This window comes from Lissotriton vulgaris, chromosome 8 (genome assembly GCF_964263255.1).
Source record: "Lissotriton vulgaris chromosome 8, aLisVul1.2, whole genome shotgun sequence".
NCBI lineage: Eukaryota > Metazoa > Chordata > Amphibia > Caudata > Salamandridae > Lissotriton > Lissotriton vulgaris.
Window position 1 is genome coordinate 207,341,656 of NC_141696.1, and position 23,509 is coordinate 207,365,164.

General features: G+C 44.4%; 1 protein-coding gene across 1 annotated transcript in view; it reads right to left on the reverse strand.

The window, feature by feature from the left end:
- The window catches only part of CHORDC1 (cysteine and histidine rich domain containing 1), a 109,456-nt gene that overhangs the window by 16,258 nt on the left and 69,689 nt on the right, over nt 1-23,509 (reverse strand). Inside the window, exon 10 of the mRNA XM_086933987.1 lies at nt 21,804-21,866. Within this exon, the coding sequence (XP_086790113.1) occupies nt 21,804-21,866 (63 nt within the window). The remainder of the gene's footprint in view (nt 1-21,803; nt 21,867-23,509) is intronic.

Consider the following 23,509-nt stretch of genomic DNA (forward strand, 5'->3'; position numbering starts at 1 on the left):
ATGTAAACAATGTACTCTTGTGACTAGGCCTATTGAAGAATAGGAATAGTAAAAAGACCCAAACTAGGTCAATTTACATCCTCCAAAGATGGCCGCTACAACATTCTAGTCTCTTAAAACCGGAAGTTAATACCTATAAAACCCGGACCCACGGACCATTCCTTAAGATGCGGTCCAAGGGGAAGCAGCTAGGTAATACTATGCGGCATTGCTGATCAGGAAGTAAGTTTTATCCATCCAGACCTAAGAACTCTTTCTTGAACACATGAGAAATGTACTCTGAGGAATAGAAACTTTTGAATACTAACTCTGTTTTTTACAACTTTAATAACTTTTTAGCATTGTTTCCACCGAGGCGATACCGCCCCCCTATGAGACCATGATGTGCCATTTTGCACCAACAAATGTAATTATTGGCAAGACTTTCTCTCCCTTTGTGTGTCTGATCTGTGTATTCACTGTTATCTGTATAGTCACTTTTTGTATGTCTGTCACGATTTTTCACGGTAGTTTCACTTCCAGTGTCAATCGCCGACAGACAACAGACTCCAAAGCATGCACGTCCCTGTATGGCAAAAACTTACACCATATAAACCACGTGCATGAATGAACGTGCATGGACAATTGCACGTTTTGAAGGACTAAAAGACCCCGATCTCGGCAGAGAAAGGGGCAAGGTAGTTTTTAACATTTTTCTGTTCATATCTTTTACAGGTTCACCATTGAACAAAACCAACGCGTGTACCAAGTTGGAACAGCGTCAATCACTGTAAATATTTTGTTGCACTAATTCAATCTTTGAATCCTGAATCTAGGTTTTTTTAGGAGTGGTATTATACAGGGCTGGTCTCTGTATGGTCCTGACGAAACGCTAGGGGTAGCGTGAAACATGTTGACCAGTTACTGAACCAACCCACATCACAGCTTGGTCTACAGTACAAACCCCACTTTTAACATACCGGTCTAGGAGCAGAATAAAACATTGAGGCCCACTAGCACGGTATTTTTAACACTCACACACACATCCACTCCACTTACTCTCACCACACATAGTCTTTCACTTAACAGTGCTCCTTCGTAGCTCGAGAGTCGCAGCACGCCCCTTTTCGTAGAGAACTGGGATGACCCCGATGATGAAGCATGTCACCGTGAGGAAACTCCGGTGAGTGAGGGGATAACAAGAAAGAAAAATTCTTTTCTTTCTTAACGGCTACACCCACACACTGCTGGTAGATAGCCCACACACAAGACAGGTCCCTGAACCCAGACACTGGCTTCATTTTTTGCAACTATTGGACACTTAACCATCCCCTTACTGTTTACCTGCTGCCGCCAGGTAGTTGTTATTATGTTATGCTCGTTTTCGAAGCAATTTGTATAATGCAAATGGATTACAGGTGCGTAGTCTGCACACTGTGCTCATAATATCTGGAAATTCTGGTCACTCCGCTAACCTAACCACGGACAAGTAGTATCTTGGCAGGGTAAACTATTCGGACCAATAACTTAGGTTGAGACTGGAGATATGCTGGAGATTTGCTGCCGATAATGCCTACTTGTTGCTCATAATTGTTATCAAATAATAGTTGCTGTTACTCTTAGATATTTAAAATGAAACTTGATCAAGTTTTCAATCTTTGATATGTTGCATCGGCTGCCACGGAGGTAATGGCGCTACTGTTGTTTTCTCCTAATTACCATGCCCTACATTCAAGTTTTGGGTGGGATAGGAGGGTTGGGATGGGGGATGGGTGGGGGAAGGGGTGGGGGTTTGTCCTTTTTCTTCTTTTTGCTTTTCTCAGGATTAGCCATATTTATTATTTCTGTTCCATTTTCTTCACGCTCTTATCTACAACTGGGTGCCTGAATCGCCTAGAAGCTACTTGTCATTACCAAAACGCACACAACAATTATGTCTCAGTGTTACAACCATTTACTATGTGCTCGCTATTGGTCTTAATCTGGAGATGTATATCTAAGGCTAGTAGAAATGTTGCCCATCATGCTTTAAGATGGTTATACTTAGACCCCCCAGGGTCAACTGCATATGCTCTTTATCTGAATTCGGATATCCTTCTGTACACTAATGATGCCTCTTACAATTGATACACCCATGGGGGTAACGAAGGTAGGCAATCTGAAAATCCTCTCGCTTAATGTGAAAGGCCTTAACTAGCCTGTCAAGCGTCAGAAAATTCTAGACTACTTACGTAGGCAAAAGGGAGACATTGCCCTGTTACAGGAATCAAAGTTGGAAGCCAAACAATTTCATACGCTCAGGAATAAATTTTACACGGAGGTTGTAAGATCGGAAGCAATCGCGAAAAAGAATGGTGTGGTGACCTTGATTGCCAGGAAGGCCAATATAGAACTACTTTCCTCTGTATCTGACTCCACAGGGAGGTGGTTTACGGCTAAACTACTTAAGGACGACACTGAATTTTACATAACAAATGTCTATGCACCAAATACATGTGAACTGGCATTCTGGGCAGATCTCCCAAAACAGCTTGACACTATCCCTGGCACGGCAGTCCATATCCTGGCAGGTGACTTCAACTTACCGTCTGACCCCACTCTTGATAGAGACTCTAGGTGCCCCTTTCGCAGTAACAAGGCACATAAAGCCTTCACGAAGTTATGCAGTAGATTTCACTTGATAGACTCCTGGCGTCTACAAAACCCGGTTGGGAGGGATTATACATTCTACTCCTTGCCGCACGACTACTTATTTATTACCAAGAACGCCACGGCTAGGATTGAGGAAACAAGCATAGAACCTAGGGTTATTTCAGATCATTCTTGCATATAACTCACTGTTTCCAACATAAAACCAACACTCCGCCAATAACTATGGCGCCTTAATGAGGAAATCCTTGAAAAAGAATAACACAGGAAAACTATTGAAACTGCCATAAAAAACTACCTGGAAGACAACAAAAGGGGTGATACCACTGATTCAACGCGCTGGGAAGCTCGTTTTGGCCACTATAGGTGTGGCAGGGTATACTCAGACATGAGTCCCTGTCTCACTGCACCATCAGGATTCAGGCAAGCCGGGCCGAAGACGGCTGAAATGCCAGAAACCGGTCCCCGGTAGCTTGTCCCCTTTCTGGTAAAGAATTGGCTTGGTAGTTTAGTCTGCCCTGTTCCCATGATGCACTGGGCCAGGGACAGACTGATTTGCATATAGCCAGGTTCTGAGCTGGGATGGTGCAGTGAGATAAATAACGGTGATGGATCAAGCCCTGATCTTTGGACTGGGTAAGAGTGGTCTGCTTAATTCAGACACTCTGTTCATCACCACCCCCTTTTCTGTATCGTTTTTGGCCACTATAGGTGTGGCAGGGTATACTCAGACATGAGTCCCTTTCTCACTGCACCATCAGGATTCAGGCAAGCCGGGCCGAAGACGGCTAAAATGCCAGAAACCGGTCCCCGGTAGCTTGTCTCCTTTCTGGTAAAGAATTGGCTTGGTAGTTTAGTCTGCCCTGTTCCCATGATGCACTGGGCCAGGGACAGACTGATTTGCATATAGCCAGGTTCTGAGCTGGGATGGGGCAGTGAGATAAATAACGGTGATGGATCAAGCCCTGATCTTTGGACTGGGTAAGAGTGGTCTGCTTAATTCAGACACTCTGTTCATCACCACCCCCTTTTCTGTATCGTTTTTGGCCACTATAGGTGTGGCAGGGTATACTCAGACATTAGTCCCTTTCTCACTGCACCATCAGGATTCAGGCAAGCCGGGCCGAAGACGGCTGAAATGCCAGAAACCGGTCCCCGGTAGCTTGTCTCCTTTCCGGTAAAGAATTGGCTTGGTAGTTTAGTCTGCCCTGTTCCCATGATGCACTGGGCCAGGGACAGACTGATTTGCATATAGCCAGGTTCTGAGCTGGGATGGTGCAGTGAGATAAATAACGGTGATGGATCAAGCCCTGATCTTTGGACTGGGTAAGAGTGGTCTGCTTAATTCAGACACTCTGTTCATCACCACCCCCTTTTCTGTATCGGGGAAGCTCTGAAAAGCACTATACGGGGGGTAATCATTAAACTTAAATCCGCCATAAACAAGAATTGTAACGCGGCCTTAGAGAAGCTAGAGGGTGAAATCTCCGCCTTGGAAGCTAGATACTTAAGTGATAGGACAGAGGAGACTGAGTAAACTAAATAATCAAAAGTATGCTTACAACAAAATAGTAAGTGAAAGGGCGGGAGTCTGGCTAGACAGGAGGAAGCGCTTTAAAATCTGCGAGTCGAACAAGGCTGGGAAGATCCTTGCGGCCTATCTCAAATTAAAAAAAACACAATCAACTATCACAGACGAAACTGGTGTGAACTGGTCTGACCCCCTTAAGATTGCGGAGATATTCAAAGAATTCTCTGAACGTCTTTACGCCAAGAATCTGAACGTGAAAAAAGACAAAGTTAAAGATTACTTAGAAGATTGCGCCCTACCATCCCTCCCCAAGGAAGACCAGGAGGGCCTAAATAACCCTATATCAAAATCTGAGATTGAAGAAGCCATTAAATCCCTTAAGTGCGGGAAAGCTCTTGGGCCTGATGGGTTTACTGCCAGATTTTACAGGTGCTTCTCTTCCACGCTCACCTCCCCACTCCTCTACCTATTTCGTGAAATCAATGAGACGGGTGAAGTTAAAGGCACACTAGCGGAGGCTGTAATTGCTGTACTACTCAAAGAAGGCAAAGACCTAATGCTCCCTAAGAACTATAGGCTTATCTCGCTTATCAACTTAGATTGTAAGCTGTTGGCCTCGATACTTTCCAACCGCCTACAGAAGTTCTTCCTGAAATTGATCCACCCCTCCAAAGCTGGGTTCCTGAAGCATAGGCTGACCAGTGACAACACCAGAACCATAGCCCACATCCTTGAAAAGGCCAGACTACTGTCCACCCCTACTGCAGCGATCACACTCCATGCAGAAAAAGCTTTCGATAAAGTGGACTGGTCATATTTGGAGGCTGTATTACATAAATTCAACCTGGGACAGTCCTTCATTAAACTAGTCATGTCACTTTACTCCTGCCCCTCAGCCAGGGCTAGAGCGGGAGGGTCCTTCTCGTCATCATTCAGACTACAACAGGGAACCAGGCAGGTGTGCCCCCTTTCCCCATCGTTATTCCTTTTAGCCATAGAACCGTTTCTATACCAAATTCGCCATAATAAAAACATTCCCGGAGTCACCATTAAAGATTGTACGATAAAACTTACAGCTTACGCAGATGATGTGCTAGTCGTGTCTGAAAAAGCAGGAGAGGCAATACCAGCTCTTATGTCCACTATTGAGGAATTCTCGGAAGTATCGGGTTACACGCTAAATAAAGACAAGACAGAAGTCAAACTATTGAATAATCAAGGCAACAAGGAAATCTTAGGGGATTCAGGTCTAACATGGCAACCAGACTGCTTTAAGTATCTGGGCTTAGACTTGGACAAAGACCTCATCACTACCCTGCGAGTCAATGAAAATCTGCTCTTAAAGAAAATCTCAACACTGCTTGATGGGTGGTCTTTTAAGTTCCTGTCATGGTGGGGGAGAGCAGAGACCCTAAAAATGATGGTGACACCGCTGGTGAATTATCTAGCGAGCATGCTTCCAATAACATTCTCTGAAGACTTCCAGCACAAAGTGGATAAACTCTTTGGAACCTTCTTATGGCAAGGGAAGAAGCCCAGGGTATCAATGAAGAAGCTGCAATTAGCCAAGGACAAAGGCGGCCTGGGTCTCCCCAACTTTAGGAATTACCAGACAGCATTCTTGTGCAAGCAGGGGGTACACTGGTTGCTTGAAGACCAGTTGTATGTCCCACTTTGGGTAGAGATAGAGAAGTCCCTCATTGACAATGTCCCCCTCCCTGCGCTACTCACCATGGACCTAACACATCTTCCTCATTCAAAGTACATATTGTTAAACACGAGACGTGCCCTTTTAAGGTTAGACCAAGTACACAAGACGGGCCTTAGGGTAAAGGATACCACCTCAATAGCCTTATGGCACAACCCCACCCTTCGAATTAACGGGCAACCCCTCAATTGGGAACACTGGTCTGCGAAAGGCATAAACATGGTGAGTGACTTATACGATGAGCATTACCCGCTACCATATTCCTCGATCCAAACAACGTACTGCCTTACACCAATGGACTTTTATGCTTTCCTCAAATTACAAAACACTCCTGTCTACACGCCCACTCACACACGTAGAACCATGGCTTAAACCACAATTGACACGCCTTACAGCAACGGGTCACTTTGTGTCAAAAGTATACAAACTTCTCCTCCCGGTGCCGGGGAAAGCCCAAAAGCGTAATGAATTACAGTGGGAGGGAGAGCCCAACACCACGGGGATTGTGTTTGACTGGAGCAAAATCCACGCAACGGCCCTTGTAAATAAAGTCTCTCCAATACTGTTGCAAACTAAATATATGATACTTAACAGGGTGTTCTGGACACCCCAAAGGCTATTTAAACTCCAATTAAGAGACAGCCCCAGCTGTTGGAATTGTAATCTGGCCGAAGGAGACCTAGCACATATGCTTTTTCATTGACCCTCCCTTGGAAAGTACTGGGGAAAAATATTCAACTGCATAGAACATGTCCTTAAAATTAAACCCCCAAGAGAATTCGTTTATGTCATCCTGGGGGCTCTGGATCCAATTGTGATCAATGTTAATGACCGTCAACTGCTAGACTTACTACTCACGTTGGCATGTAAGGTAATATTATGTAAATGGAAGAACGCCTCCGAAGTCTCCGTTAAGACATGGCAAGAATGGGCATCTTGCATTAGAGGCACAGATAACAGTGCCCTGCACTCCTCCCCCTGGCGTGCTTCCAATAAGAAACTGTTGAAATCCCTCAATGTCTCTTACTTCTGCTTTGATCCCCCTAGGCGCATTTGTGGTTGCTAATATTTGCTGGCTATCGAACTGTTGTATGTAAAATGTACTGTAACATTGATTGAGATAGAACCGCTACCTTTGATGTGTGATATGTACTATTGTTGTATTGGGCACCTGGCATTCGGCACTCTGTATTTGCATTTTATACCTGCATTTTTCTTCTATGTTATTTCTATTTATTTTTAACTATAATCATGGCTGTACACCTTTTATAATTTGACACATGTATTCATCTATGTAACTTAATATTTTCTCTAGTATCAGTTATTTATTCTAATGTCAGCCGCTGCACGATATATCTTATGAATTATTATTTACTGTTTACTCCATTTCATTTCATTCCCCCTTTTTGTTCCTTCAATAAAAATGATTTGAAATGAAAAAAAAAGTGAGATGTAGCAGTAATCAGATGATATCGGACATATTTCTCACCTGCATATGTTAGCAAAACTGTGTATGCCAGGCTAGGTTTTGGTTATTCTTAAAACAGATAACATCAGTGGGTAACGTTAAGTGTTATTATTCAGGTGCTATTCTGGGCATCTTTAATGCATAATAGAACAACCCTCATATGCATGTGTCGTAAAACAAATCGATCGAAACCTCAAATGTGACATGTGGCAGTAATCAGGTCATAGTAGACACATATCTCTCCTGCACAGGTTAGCAAAACTGTGTAACATAGGCTAGGTTTATGTTATTCAAAAGACATGAGGCCTATGCTAGCAAAACTATGTAAAACAGGTTAGGTTTAAGTTGTTCAAAAAACATGAGGCCTAAATTGGGGTGCTTAATAGAACAACCCTTGTATGCATGTGTTCTAAAACAAATCCATTGAAACCTCAAATGTGACATGTAGCAGTAATCAGGTGATTGTAGACACATTTATCTCCTGCACAAGTTAGCAAAACTGTGCAACATAGGCTAGGTTTAAGTTATTCAAAAGACATGAGGCCTATGCTAGCAAAACTATGTAAAACAGGTTAGGTTTAAGTTGTTCAAAAGACATGAGGCCTAAAGTGGGGTGCATAATAGTACAACCCTAGTATGCATGTGTCGTAAAACAAATCCATTGAAACCTCAAATAAGACACGTAGCAGAAATCATGTGATAGTAGACACATTTCTCTCCTGCACATGTTAGCAAAACTGTAACATAGGCTAGGTTTAAGTTATTCAAAAGACATGAGGCCTATGGTAGCAACACTATGTAAAACAGGCTAGTTTTAAGTTGTTCAAAACACACGAGTATACCACAACAACAGGCGCTCGTGGTCATCAGGGAATCACTCGACACCAGGCCCCAACCTACTGAGGTACCCACTGAGTTTATAGTGAAACTCATTGAGGTGGCAATGATGCGCAATATCTTCCATTTCCAGAATAAATTTCACATCCAAACCAAAGGTGTACCGATGGGGGCAGCCTTCGCCCCGGACTTAGCCATTCTCTACATGAACAACTTTGAAGAACATCACATTTTGTCTGATATGTACCCGTATAAAAGGAGCATCACTAAATGGCGAAGGTACATAGATGATATCCTCCTGATCTTGACACGGGATGATGCTGATCTGAGAGGTTTCTTTGAATGGTTGAACACCTGCTCTGAGGACATCAAATTCACGATCACCTCAAATAGAGATACTATAGATTTTTTAGACATCTCAGTCAAGGTATCCAAAAACCACCTATACACCACTCTGTTTAGGAAACCCGCTGACAGGAACTCCCTACTGAGATACATGAGTCACCACAATAGGAGCCTTAGAGACAATCTCCCATTCAGGCAGTTTTTGGGAATATGCAGGAACTGCTCCTGGCAGGAAGACTACTTCAGGGAGTCAGACGACCTTATCAATTGCTTGCTTGAAAGAGGATACCCCAGAAGGCAAGTCACCCGAGCCAGAAAAAGAGCCTGGTACCAGAACCGTGAAACTCTACTGACGCCTAAGACAACAAGACAAAATACCAACAGGGTAGCTGATATCGGAAGAACTTGGAATACCGGATCCACCTATGCATGCTTTTAAGAAGGCGCAAAACATACAAGACTACGTGGTACGCTCCCTACTGGATGCCCCACACAACCCCACAATTCAATCGATGTGGAATCTTCCTAACATAGTAGGCCACTTCAAATGTTCACACTGTAAGGCATGCAAAATGACAATAGAAACCAAGAAATTCACATATAGGAACCATGACATCCAAATCAAGTCGCACAGTAACTGCAACTCTAAGGACATTCTCTACGCCATCCTGTGTCCCTGCAATCTAGCATATGTAGGTCAAACCCAGCAGAAAGTGAAAACAAGAATATTACAGCATTGCAGTCGTATTCGATGCGAGACCCCAGGTGCCCCCCTTGTGGAACACTTTAAAGAACACTCTCACTCTCGGGGACTCCATGAAATGGCTAATCTTAGAGAAAGTATCCCTAGGACAGAGAGGGGGTGACATAGGGTAACTCCTCAACGTTAGGGAATGTAAGATGATGTTCTTATTGGACACTGTAAATAATGGACTTAATGGGCTGGAAGGTACTAATGCACAGTTGGCAGGATTGGCAAGAGAGTGAGGCGGCCATACCATCCATGTAACATGCCCATGATGCTATCTGTATTGAACACACTACTTTAGGCCTCATGTCTTTTGAGCAACTTAAACCGAGCCTGTTTCACATAGTTTTGCTAGCATAGGCCTCATGTCTTTTGAGCAACTTAACCTAGCCTATGTTACACAGTTTTGCTAACATGTGCAGGAGAGAAATGTGTCTACTATCACCTGATTACTGCTACATGTCACATTTGAGGTTTCAATGAATTTGTTTTACGACACATGCATACGAGGGTTGTTCTATTATGCATTAAAGATGCCCAGAATAGACCCCACTATGGGTGGATATCGAAAAAGCCATCATGGGCACTATTCCACTATCGGCCCTACTCACCATGGACCTCGCGTATCTACCCCACTCAAAGTACATATTGCTGAACACGAGAAGGGCACTCCTGAGGCTCGATCAGTCAAACCATAAAGGCCTTAAGCTTAAAAAGTCCAATTCCATAGCCCTATGGCACAACCCATCTTTGAAAATCAACGGGGTACCTCTTAGGTGGAGTCACTGGTCCGCCAAGGGCATCAATATGGTAAGCGGCCTCTTTGACGGGAATGATCCCCTACCGTTTTCTTCGATCCAAACCACATACACCCTCGAACCAATAGACTTTAACGACTTCTTGAAACTTAAAACACTCTTGTCTGCTCGCTCCTTGACGCACTCTATACCATGGCTATGGAGTTCTATACCACGTATTAATAAAGCAGGTCACTTCGTCTCGAAGGTATACAAAATGCTCCTCCCCCTTCCTCAGAAAGTGCACAGACGAAATGAAATAAGGTGGGAAGCTGAGCCCAATACATCGGGTGTGACTCTAGACTGGGATGTAATTCATACAACAGCTTTTAAGAACAAGGTTTCGCCTATATTGGCTCAAACTAAATTCATGTTAATCAACAGAACCTACTAGACACCGGAGAAGCTTTTTAAGCTCCACCTAAGAGATGACCCCAAGTGTTGGAATTGTGACGCAGGGGTGGGAGACTTGGCTCATATGTTGTTTGATTGCCCCACATTGAGGAAATACTGGGATAGACTTTTTGATTGCACTGAACATATTCTTGGTGTCAAGCCTGTGAGAGAGTTTAGCTATGTTCTTCTGGGAGTGCTAGAACCAAACCTGTCTAACGCTGTTGATCGTCAGCTCCTCGATCTACTACTCACGCTGGCATGCAAAGTTGTGTTATGCAAGTGGAAAAACACCTCGGAAGTAACATTTAAACTGTGGCAAGATTGGTTGTCCTTCCTGAGAGGGGCCGATAACCCAGCCCTACAATCCTCCCCAGGGCGTGCCTCTCATAAAAAGTTGTGGAAATCGCTGGACGCTTCCTCCTTTTTGTTTGATCCCCGTAGACCATACGGGTAGAAGTAACTCAAGAATGCTGTAAATTCTTGTCCCTGAAGTTTGCAGTTTGCCCCTTGACCTATACCGTGAGTCGCACATAGACACTAACGTATTGTGCACCTAACTTGACATAGACAACAAACGTACAAATATATATGCAAATGAATATGCAAATGTATAAGTATAATTAATGACCTCACATGTTCTAGTTTCTTTTTATTATTGCAATGTATTGTATTGTATTGTAGTGTATTGTATTGCTTTTCCTGCAATCAAGATCTGGTATGTAGTAACATGCATTTATTGTACCTTTTGTATTTTATTGCACCTTATTGTATTGTCCTGTCTTCCTCTTATTTTTTTCCCTGAATAAAAATGATTTGAATTTTAAGAAAAAGATGCACAGAATAGTACCTGAATACTAACACTTAACGTTATCCACTGATGTTATCCGTTTTAAGCATAACCAAAACCTAGCCTGGCATACACAGTTTTGCTAACATATGCAGGTGAGAAATATGTCCGATATCATCTGATTTCTGCTACATCTCACTCTTGATGTTTAAATGGATTTCGCGACTAGGTTATTTGATCGGCCAACACATATAGACGAGGGACTTTCCACTATACATAGAATGTGCCCGTAGTCATACTTCCTAATAAGGGCATTTACTGCTAACACGCCCACGAGTTACTCTTTCTATTGACACACAATGTCATCCCACACACTTTCCCTTTAATCCACAGCAGCTTTCGGACTTGTACTAGCTCTCGCACCGACGCTCCATGTACATGAAGCGCTGGGAGCAGCCAAGTCAGCCAGGGTTCATGACTTAGCGCGTTACCACGTCCTCGCGCTATCGATCATTTTCTGTTAAAAGATTTGGCCGCTCCACTCCGGTTCACCACATTCGGAGTGATACGACCCGGAGAGGTAAATGAGCTGCGATTTTTCCTCCTTCTTTGACTTTAGTGATAGCACCCCACCAGGGACAGATATGGCACACAGGCCGTCAGCGCCATGCCTCCTTTTATTTAATCAGACTTTGCCAAATTTGGAGTGAGCTTTGATGTTTTTGTTGCTTTGTTTACCGGCGCACAGGCGAGCAATCATGTGTCTGTTGGTCAAGGCATTAACCGGCCTTCAATATGGCTCCTCGTTTATCCTAGCCGATTGCACCGTTGATATTACGATAATTGGTCCGATTTGATCTTACACTCGTTACAGTGGGGCATGTTTTTAGAAAGTAACTGAGTTTTAGGATGACTCCTTTAAATACCACCAACTTTAGATATACCGCACACCCTGGTCTCTATTGATCATTTTACATGCCCGCATATGACGTCTCTTCAAGACGCACGCGCACTTAATGCACCACTACCTCAATACAATTACTATCGACCGCACACCGCGATCGCTCACTGGCATCATCCCCAACTGCTTGCATTGAACGCGCAGCACCAGCCACAGAACATGTGCCCATTTCTGTTGGCAAGTGAAGAACTCTACCTCTTCCATTGTAGAACTGCAGATGTTAGTCTCTTACATCCTCTATACATACGTAGACTTTGTTCTCCCTTTCAGCGTATTAGGGATTGATCCCTGGACCTGTGAGCCGACAGTGCCGCAGTTTCCCCTTACGTATATTTATCATTGCCAGGAATTTATATCCTCTAATAATAATAATAAACTTTATTCGGATTTTAAAGATCCATAAAAGCAGTACAGATAAAAAATCTTCAGTGAAATATAATTACAGATTACTTAAAAACAGCAAAAAGGAGTTTCGGTAATTTATACAGTACTATTATAATTAAAGGTTTTTCCTGTGTCCATATATACATTTCAGAAAGTTAAGAACATGGTAACATGTGGCTTCGGTGTCCAAAAGCTGCAAGCTCAACATGGCTACTCGGCATTGTCTAAGACCCCAAGATTTTAAAAGAGTTAGTAACCAAAGTTTGCGGTGTTCCTGATAAAATTTGCAGAACAGAACAGTATGAAGGGTGGTTTGACCTGATATCCCATCGCATGGACATGGAAGTGGATTTGGGTCCCAAACGTTTGGCGTTGGGAAAGCTACCAGTTTATGAAATATGTTCAGTCTGAATCTTATCAGGAGAAATCGTTCGAAGGTACCAATGTCAAGGTTTAAATAGGGCTGCATTAAAAGGGTAGATTGAACCATTATTGCGTGCTGCACCGACTGTTTCCCAGCTTTTATTTGTAGTCTTAGATTACCCAGATGGTCCAAGGCTCGTTTTTTAAAATTATTTTTTGAGAGTTCTCCAATTTTTTCGGGGTTTGAATAATATTTTTCTATTCCAAGGTCAAAGAGAAAGGTCCGGATATAGGCCAGCCATTTAATTTTTAAAACGTAGTCCAGAGACATTGCATCCGCCAGTATTGTTTTTGTAATGTCGTTTTTATCTGACGCCCAGATACGTCGCCAAAGGAGGAGTGGTTGAATTTTGGCAAGATCTTCGATATATGGTGCCCCCAATTCTAAGTGGCAGGCGTAAGTCGAGGAACTTTTGGGGGCGGATAAGAGGAATCTGAAAAACTTGTTTTCTGCAATTTGCAGAGAGGTGACATCCGTATGGCCCCATAGTCCTGCTCCATATAAAGCTGTAGATTGACATTTAGCTTTGTATATGGTTATCAATTCCCTGGGCGGACGTTTTCCTAGTTTTTGTGTAAACGACACCAATGCGGCTAATGCTCTTTTAAAACAATGTTTTCTGGCTTCTACTGCTGGTTTCCAGGAGAGTTTATTATCTATCATGACTCCCAGATAGCAGTATTCATTTGTAGAGTCTATTTTTTGGCTGCCAAGGTAGATGGAGTTTTGCTGTTTCCTCCCAACCCCAGCCTTCATTACGAAAGTCTTTTTTACGTTTATATGAAGGTCAAGGGTTCTCATGAACTGCGAATATCTATTAAGGGACCTTTGGAGTTCGCGGGGGGTTTGTGCAAGGAGGACGGCGTCGTCCGCGTAGAGTAGAGCGGGGATCGGGCGATGTTTGGCCAGTGGAAGATCACGGGCACCCTTCAGGAGCTCGACCTCCAAGTTGTTGGTATAGAGGGAGAAAAGGAAGGGTGCCAGGACACATCCTTGTCTGACCCCACGCTCTACTCTAAAAGACGCCGTCAGTTCCCCCTTTGTCCCGTAGCGGACTCTTGCGGATGGATTGGAATAGAGTTCCCTTAAAAAGTTCAGGAGTGATGGATCTACCCCCATCTGTGCTAAAAGGGACCACAATTTTGTATGGGAGACGCAGTCGAAAGCCGCGGACAAATCTACGTAGGTCATGTAAAGTTTTGCTTTCTTTGCATGCACATATTTTCCAAAGATTATCGATAAATTTAGGGCTTGTTCCACAGTACCTAGTCCTTTTCTAAATCCAAATTGAAGGTCGGATAGGATGCCTCTCTCTTCCGCCCAGTCCTGAAGTCTTTCTAAAATCACTCTTCCTGCTATTTTTCCCAGTGAGTCCAGCAAAGAAATTGGGCGATAGCAGGCAGGGTCCATACGGTTACCTTTTTTAAATATCGGCACCATGATGGACCTTGTCCATGACTCCAGAATTCCTAATTTTGCCGTAGCGGTGCAGACCCTTGTTAAAATCGGTGCCCAAAGTTCTGTTTGGTGTTTAAAAAAGTCTGCCGGGACTCCGTCCGGCCCTGGAGCTTTTCCTTTTTTGGTTGAGTTCAATGCCACAAGAATCTCAGAGATTTCAAAATTTATGTCTATAGGGTATGATAGGAATGTTTTTTCCTCCTCTTCCGTCTCTTGATCAGAGGTTGGTTTTTGGAAGATGCTGGTAAAGTGTGATACCCAAGTTGCAGCGTCTATAGCAGCTTCGATTTTTGGGCAAGTGTCGTCTGCCAAGAAAGGAGTTCTTATAATTCTCCAGAAGGCTTGAGAGTTTTTTTCTTGGGCACTGGTGTGGAGTTCATGCCACAGCGCTTGCTTCAGTTCCTCTTTCCTCTTTTTCCTAATTTTGTGATATTCACTTCTGAGGGTGGCTATTGTGCGGGGATCCCTTTCGTTTTTGTTTAAGGCTAGCTTCAATTTTGTATGAGCCTTAGTGCACTCTTGGTTGAACCAGCCTTTGGGCCGGGATGGACCGGATTTTTGTGTTTTTGTGAGTAAAACCTTTAGTTTGTCCATAATTTGGGCAAAGTTATTTAGAAGCTCCACGTCCTTAGTTGCTATGTCCAAACAAATTTTGATTTGGGGATAGACTGATCTTATTAACTCTTTGGTGAGTTCCTCTGGGTTTATCCTTCCCCATTTTATTGAGTACCCGTTTACTTTATCCATATTGATATTTTCCTGGGTCAATGCATTGGCTATTATTACTGGAGAACATTGTTGATAGTTTAGTGAGACTTCCAAGGTTAATATTGCATGGTCACTTTGAGGATTCGGTTTGACTTCAAAGTTTTTTATTCTTAGTTGTAAGGATGTTGATATAATTATGAAGTCTACCGTGGTTTTGTAGCCTCTTCCTATATAAGTAGGTGCAAGTGAGTTATCCCCATAGTCCAGAGTGTTTACTATCTGGAGATCCAGGTCGGATAGGAGATCATTCATTTGCCTACCCATTTTGTTATGCAAGAAATGGGTGAGTGAGAGGCCATCTTCTGTCACCATGCCAGGACATTTTCTTTTTGGTTGGGTACAGGCGTGAAGATTGAAGTCGCCTGCCCATATTATTGCGGCCGGGCCTCTTCTCCTTGTTTCATTCTGAGAGTAGTTAATTTTTCATGGAGGTGGGCCAGGACTCCCTCAAAGTCCAGTTCATCCAGGTTGTTATAAAAATTAATGATAACCATTGACTCTTTTTTCTGGAGGAAAAGACCAAGGATCTGCAAATTAGATGCCAGTTCTATAACCTTTATTTTAGCGTTTTGGATAGTGTTGGCTACATAGATGCACAGACCTCCCTTTGGTCTACCTGTGTGTCCCGACTGCGCGAGAGAGGAGTACGTTTTGTACCCCTGCAGGTGATGTTCTTGTAATGACCATGTCTCCTGTATGCATATTATTTGGTGATTGTGCATGTGGTGCATGATTGTCCCATCCTCTATTTTTGTCCTTAGTCCAGCGATGTTCCACGAGATCAGGCTCAGGATTGTTGGACTGTCCCTTGAGCTTTTTACTCTTTTTGATTCGTTAAAGATCTCTGGGGCTGGAGGAATCTCTGGGTCTGGAGGGACTAATGGGGAGACCGTGGGTTCCGATAGGTCTGTGTGGATTTGGGAGTGTTCTTGTGGTTGTGGTAGTCAATCGACGCACTCCAAGGCGCTATACCTGTTTGCTAATTGTATGCCATTCCAGCTATCCCAACGTGTGGGGTCACTGTACTTTCTCCAGTGTTCCTGTCCACTCCATTCGTCCCTATCTCTGCCTTGGTGATTAAGGCCTAGTGGGTTGAATGGGGGAAACCGTCCTTGCCGCGGCTGCTGCCATAGGTGAGTGTTGTGTTGCGTGGATTGCTGGGGTTGCCACCACTGTTGGGTGGTATGATATGGGTATTGAGGAGGATGAGCAGGTGGTTGGGTAGCAAGGTGTATAGGTTGAGGAAGTTGGGCGGGTGGTTGCCACTGGAAAACTGATTGTTGTGGAATTTGTGGGAATCGTGGCAAGTGTGGGTGCTGCTGGTATTGATACATATTGTATTCAGAGGAATTTATAGGCCCAGTGTTTAATGGGAGTACGGGAGAGGGAAAATTTTGCCTTGAAGATGGGGGTAGGAAATAGGACAAGGGAAGGGGATTTATTTGGGTGGCTGGTCCTCTGTTGGGTGAATTGCAGATATAATTTGATGTCCCTATCTCCCTAAATTTGATGCTGATGACATCTCCCGCTATTGCCTTCGTGCTTCTGCCAACCCAATCTCCTCTGCGTGCGGAGAAGATATCACCCCTGATGTGAGCGGGTAAGGGTTTGTGGAGTTGGAGCCACTGGGCGCATTTGTTCCTCAGCTCCGCGAAAGTTTCTCTTACACCCTCCTTCAGTGGGGGAACAGCTGTTAACACCACCACGAAGGGAGAAGCTTCCGGGGGTAAATTGATTATTTTGGGCCGAGACTGCTTGGTCTTCAGTTCTGGTGGTTTTTCTAGGGAGGGGGTCTCTGCTGGAATGGTGGTATTTCCTTTTGTTTGTCGGTTGTTTGTTTTAGTTTGACCTGCTGGGCCTATTTGTGTAGCAGGGGGGAGATCTACCGCGACCGGAATGTCTTGGGGGGCATCTAGATTACTCCCTTTTTTAGCTAGGGGTTGTGTTACTGCCGCTTTTCTAGTTGGTGAAGTGTGAGGCTTGTTTGTTATACCTGTTATTTGTTTTAGACTAGATGGTTTTTTTGGGAGTATTTCCTTTGCCCCGTGCGTTGGAGCGGGACCATTCCCGCTTGCCTTACAACTGCATTTCGTATTGATTAGTGACGCAAGTCTGTCCAACTTTGATATTAGGGGTTTGATCTGTGCTGTAATATTAGCTTCGAGGTCTGATTTTAGGTCCATGACCATGTTTTCCACCCAACAGGGGATACCTGCCGAAGAGTTTGGGGTGGGCGTGATCAGATTATGATTCTTTGTTTTTGTTTTAGGTTTTTCCTTGATAATTGGCATAGCCTTAGGGAGGGTGGAGGTGTTTTTCCTTGTTTTTGTTGGTTCTAAGGTCGTTACTGGATCAGGTAGTAAGGGATTACTAATGGCACTCTGGTCTAAATTTTTCAGTCGGTGATTGGCAGGCTTCTAAGTCTGGGGTTGCTTCAAGGTCGACATATGATTGATCAGAGTCTGTTTGGGTTACGGATAAATCTACAGAATTTGGAACAGTCATCGTAGGAACGATAGTTAGTGGCAGTGGTAAAGAGCAATTATTAGCAACCTGGTGAGCAGGGGAATTTGCGGTGGCAAGTGAGCCGAGCGAGGATCGTTTGGCCTGCATGAGGTCCAAGGAGACTCTTTTCTCCAGTAGGATAATACTCTTATCAATGGTGTCGTTTACCCTGGATATGAAAAGGTCTATAGGACCGGTCACTTGTGTCACCAGTGTAGCTTTCTTAGACGTGCTTCTAGTTTTGGGACGCATCGTGATTCTCAGTGATGTACGTCAGAAGTCGTGGGGGCCTGCGGGAACGAAGTAAAGTACAGGGTGACAGGGCCAGGGCCGTCCTCTGCCGTCCTCGAACGACCTCAAACGGCCCTGTCTTTGCCCAGTCTTCGCCCGTGCTGCGTCCCGCGCTGCGGGAGTAAGATGTTATTAAGTAGGGGGCGTAAAGGGCAGGGGGCGGGCCAGCAGGGAGAGCGGACCGGAAGCTCTTCCTTGGTCTTGCAGGGACTTCTGGGAAATGAAGAAGCGAAGCGGGTGCGGCGAGAGGTGGGCTGGGAGGCCGGTGCGCTGCTGGGCTGATAGGCTACAGCGTGAGTGATGCCTTCCGCTTCAAAAGTAAGTAAGTAGGTGTCCCACAGGGTAGAGGAAGAGGAGGGCTTTTAACTGGCTTTGATGGGCGGGGGGCGGGCCAGCAGGGAGAGCGGACCGGAAGCTCTTCCTTGGTCTTGCAGGGACTTCTGGGAAATGAAGTCCCCGCACACTCGCAGCCCCGCTGGTTCCTCGCGCCCCTTACCGCCTTGCCGCCGGCGTCCTGCGTTGGTCCTTGAAGATGTTGCCTCTACCAGCGCCCACCAGCGAAGCGGCACCCGCGAAGCGGGTGCGGCGAGAGGTGGGCTGGGAGGCCGGTGCGCTGCTGGGCTGATAGGCTACAGCGTGAGTGATGCCTTCCGCTTCAAAAGTAAGTAAGTAGGTGTCCCACAGGGTAGAGGAAGAGGAGGGCTTTTAACTGGCTTTCATGGGCGGGGGGCGGGCCAGCAGGGAGAGCGGACCAGAAGCTCTTCCTTGGTCTTGCAGGGACTTCTGGGAAATGAAGTTCCCGCACACTCGCAGCCCCGCTGGTTCCTCGCGCCCCTTACCGCCTTGCCGCCGGCGTCCTGCGTTGGTCCTTGAAGATGTTGCCTCTACCAGCGCCCACCAGCGAAGCGGCACCCGCGAAGCGGCACCCGCGAAGCGGGTGCGGCGAGAGGTGGGCTGGGAGGCCGGTGCGCTGCTGGGCTGATAGGCTACAGCGTGAGTGATGCCTTCCGCTTCAAAAGTAAGTAAGTAGGTGTCCCACAGGGTAGAGGAAGAGGAGGGCTTTTAACTGGCTTTCATGGGCGGGGGGCGGGCCAGCAGGGAGAGCGGACCGGAAGCTCTTCCTTGGTCTTGCAGGGACTTCTGGGAAATGAAGTCCCCGCACACTCGCAGCCCCGCTGGTTCCTCGCGCCCCTTACCGCCTTGCCGCCGGCGTCCTGCGTTGGTCCTTGAAGATGTTGCCTCTACCAGCGCCCACCAGCGAAGCGGCACCCGCGAAGCGGGTGCGGCGAGAGGTGGGCTGGGAGGCCGGTGCGCTGCTGGGCTGATAGGCTACAGCGTGAGTGATGCCTTCCGCTTCAAAAGTAAGTAAGTAGGTGTCTATCCTCTAATCGAATTGAAGTAAGTACTGATCTCTGTACTACCCTAAAGTCATTGAGATAATCCATTTCAAATGCCACTCAAGGCCCCCTTTTTCTCTTCCTCCTCTCTCATTAGGAGCGTTTTTCAAGCCCTACATCTATACAGAATACAATGGATTTGTCCCCCGTTTCCCTCACGTAGGTATTCATACCTGATCCTTTCCATTGAGCACATACACTATTTTAAATATGTCCCCTCACACACCAATTGTTTCCCACAGGTGCTACACTAGTCCTGAAGAAGACCCTAACTCAAGGAATACTACCTGTCCTGAACAACAGGGGTTGAAATGTCGACTACATTCCATATACAAACTCTAGTGACACCTTATAAGATAAAGTCAGGGTCCTGCGGAGTTATGTATTTTAATGGGAACATTTCAATCTTGTATGGAAACGTATAAAGCAAATTATACTGATGTGTATATGTCACCAGTACATTTCCTTGTCCCCTACCCACACGTGAACACTTTATCCCCATCTTCCTCGCTTTCCATGTCACCCAGAGCACTGTGTATATATAAGAATCCTTTGTATTTTTGTTTTATTAAGCATATGTAAGACTCCTACTTCTAGATGCTTTAATTTGTACTACAACAAATGTTTTTGAGAAATACAAAGACACTGAAGTGGATATATGGACCACATTTAAATTTGTGTTGTGTTTTTGTGCTACTATATATGTTTGAATAGTTGCTCGAACTGCAGCAACCACTTTACTTAATACTGGAATACTGATCCAGCAGGCACCTTGTTAGGGTAACTGAGTCCAGCACCAGAAAACCAACAGCACCCACATATTTTTATCACTTGCTGACATGGTAATATTAGCATTTAATTGCGCAGAGTTGGGAAAAACCGGAGATAAAGTACTTGGTATTTACTTTCCATTCTGGGGAGTTTAAATCAAGATACTCATTAATTCATGGGTAGATATCAAATGTAATTTTGGCAAAGGTATATCCACACAAAGCTAAGGGAACAAAGAACAGGAGCTTTAAGAGAGTGGCACATGTATTAATTACATATGCTCAGTGATTTTTTCACTGTTGAAGAAAAAAGTCCATGAGTCAACATGAAGCGTTCCCCCATTTTTTCTTTTGTCTCTAAAGTTTTCCTTAAGGGCTGCACATAAGAGGCGTCCAATCCCAATGAAACTCAAAACCTTTAATGTAGTACCCTATAAGAATATCCTAGGAGCACCAAAGGACAGGGAGACCAGAGATTGGTCCACATGTGGGACCCACCGCGTCTGATTACAGAGATCTGACTGTTGTCAGATTATGACTAGTTTGTCGGTGTCACAGCCTGCACCCAGAGGTTTTGCCTACGGGCCCCTCAGTGTAAATTAAGTCCAGTGACCACTGTTAAAATCAACCCTTTTTTGTATTAATGTGTTCAATAACATGAGTGATTGTAAACATGGACATTTCCTTTGCAATAATGATTGTGGACAAGACTGAACCCAATCACCTTTGGTGCTCCTGTCATTAGATAATTCTGAAATTTTTTTTATGACAGCTTAATTAAGATAGACAATAGCCACTACATACAGAGAAACAATCCTTCCCTTGCTACATTTTTCTTTCTGCTACTTTGACTACAGGAACTGTGCACAAGGAGGAGGGAATTACACAAGGCATACTGCCACTGCAGACCCCTGGAGAATCTACTGAAATGTGTCAAAGGAACAGACCTACATAGTGCAATTTGGGGACCGACTAAGGGCTTCTCTACTAAGCATTCTACCTGAGGAGGCAAGTTCTCCCCACAGAGAATGGTTGTTTTTTCAAACTCTATATATGCACTGGTATTGTTAGTCATTGGGCTTCTCCTCAAACTCCTATGACTAAGCACATAAGCTAGAGAGCCACTGCTGCACCGGAAGAACTCGGTGTACACAAACCGCAAAAACCACACTGCGGTTGTTTCCCGAATGGGGAGATGTGTGCTACCCATTTCCTCAAAGTTAGTACCAAGCCGGTTGGCCTGCTTTAGCACTGCTAGGTAGCCTTGCTGCTTTTGCAGAGCTTGCATGCATGTAAACTTTAAAGAGCTCAAGGTACCGAGAGACAAGGACAGAGTGGCAAGAGCCCCTCTCTAACCCGGACCTAAGACCAGATCCACCACCAAGCGGCTGAGAGGTACGGGTGACTCTGCATGGTGAGCACACTCCTTTCTAGAGCCAAATGGCTAAAAGAATATTCTTAACCGAGGATAAATTGGGTATTAATTTGTGCTAGACTATATAGTAATTATAACAGGTTTTAATAAATGCAAAGTAAATTAAGGTGTGATAAGTCAAAAACAGTTTGGCTGGTTTTACTAAGTGGACAACAAATTACTTACACCCCATAAGTTTATTTTCTGATGAAATTCCTTTTCTCCATCAAATATAATATGGATTGTTACCTGAGGGGAAAAAAACCAAGAATGTGTTGAACATTTTTTGCATGATTTTTTGACAAACAGAATAAAAAAACAGACTGAAAAACTGCTGCAATTATTCAGTTTTATTAACAAGTTCTTCTGTACAGTGGGTTAATAGTTAACTTTATTAAAATAATAAAAAAATTCAGAGAAGTATGAAATAAGCCAAAGGGAGAGGAAATGGCAAGTTCAAAATGAGGCAGATCATTGATCAATTGTCCATTACATATATTGTAGTTCAGTGAATTGGGGGTGGTGCTACGTAATGGCTTACCTTAGAAAAGAGGCAACAATGCTCTTTTTGGCTGACTGTACTGTAGAAATACCACAGTGAAACAGCCTACTTAAGATTGTACTGAAAGTCTTATTGTCTAGGTGCCCTTTGCCTTGACACATGCTTTATCGAATGTGTCCTACCAATCACTGCGCCGTTTTTATCCACTTTTTCATTTCATTACCACCTTCATGCTCACACGATCTAATGCATGAACCCTGTGATTGTTTAAACACACTGACTGCTGCGCCTCACGCTTAAGTTTTCACGTCACGACACTAGATTGCATCCGCATTTAAATTAATGCATGACCAATCCAGATGTGGTCTCTCAGCAGCCGTACAATACCAATTACTGCGCCGTCCTCCCTTTCACTTTATCACAGTGTAATCTGTATAGATTGATCGGCAAAGAGTGGTCTCACCGCTTTGACCACGCACAAAAGGCACTCAGTCACACCAAACCTTATTTATTTATTTATTTATTTTTAACATTTGTTAAGCGCGAACAATTGCCCGCAGGCGTCTCGGCGCTGTACTATTGTTACTCTCCCGTGTGATCTTGTGACTTTTTCAAAGGTTAAATAACCATGTCTTCAGTTTCTTCCTAAAGGACATGAGATTTGGGCTGGATCTTATAGTTTGCGGGAGTGTGTTCCATAGTTTTGGGGCGGCAACTAGGAAACGTCTGTCTCCCCAGTTGACCAGCCTAGTCCGTGGCACTATCAAGTCATTTTGTCCTGCTGATCGTAGTGTCCGAGTGGGAATGTATGGGACGAGATGGTCACTCAAAAATTGAGGTGCTTGATGATGTAGTGTCTTGTAAACGATGCACAGTGTTTTAAATTTAATTCTGTTCCTAACAGCGAGCCAATGAAGACTTCTTAAGTTCTCAGCTATTGGCTTGAATTTAGGGATGTTAAGGAGAAGTCTGGCTGCTGCATTTTGGATTGTCTGCATTTTCTTGATAATCCTGACTTGAGCATTAGCGATCAAGCCATTGCAGTAATCCAATGCTGATAGGACAAGAGCGCTGACCAATGTCTTGTCCACATTTTTGGGAAGAAAAGGAAGAATCTTCCTGACCAGTCGTAATTTATAGAAGGCTGTGGAGGCTGTCTGATTGGCATGTGCCATGAAGTTTAGATTGTCATCAAAGATGACACCCAGATTTCTCACTTTCGTGACCGGTTTAGGCACAGCTCCAAAGGAAGATGGCCACCAAATTTGGGACCAGCTAGGGGTGAGATGGCCAAAAGTGACCTCCTCGGTTTTATCGGAATTCAATTTCAAACAGTTTGCTGACATCCATTGTCCAATGGCCAGCATACCTGTTTTGAAACTCTCCGCCA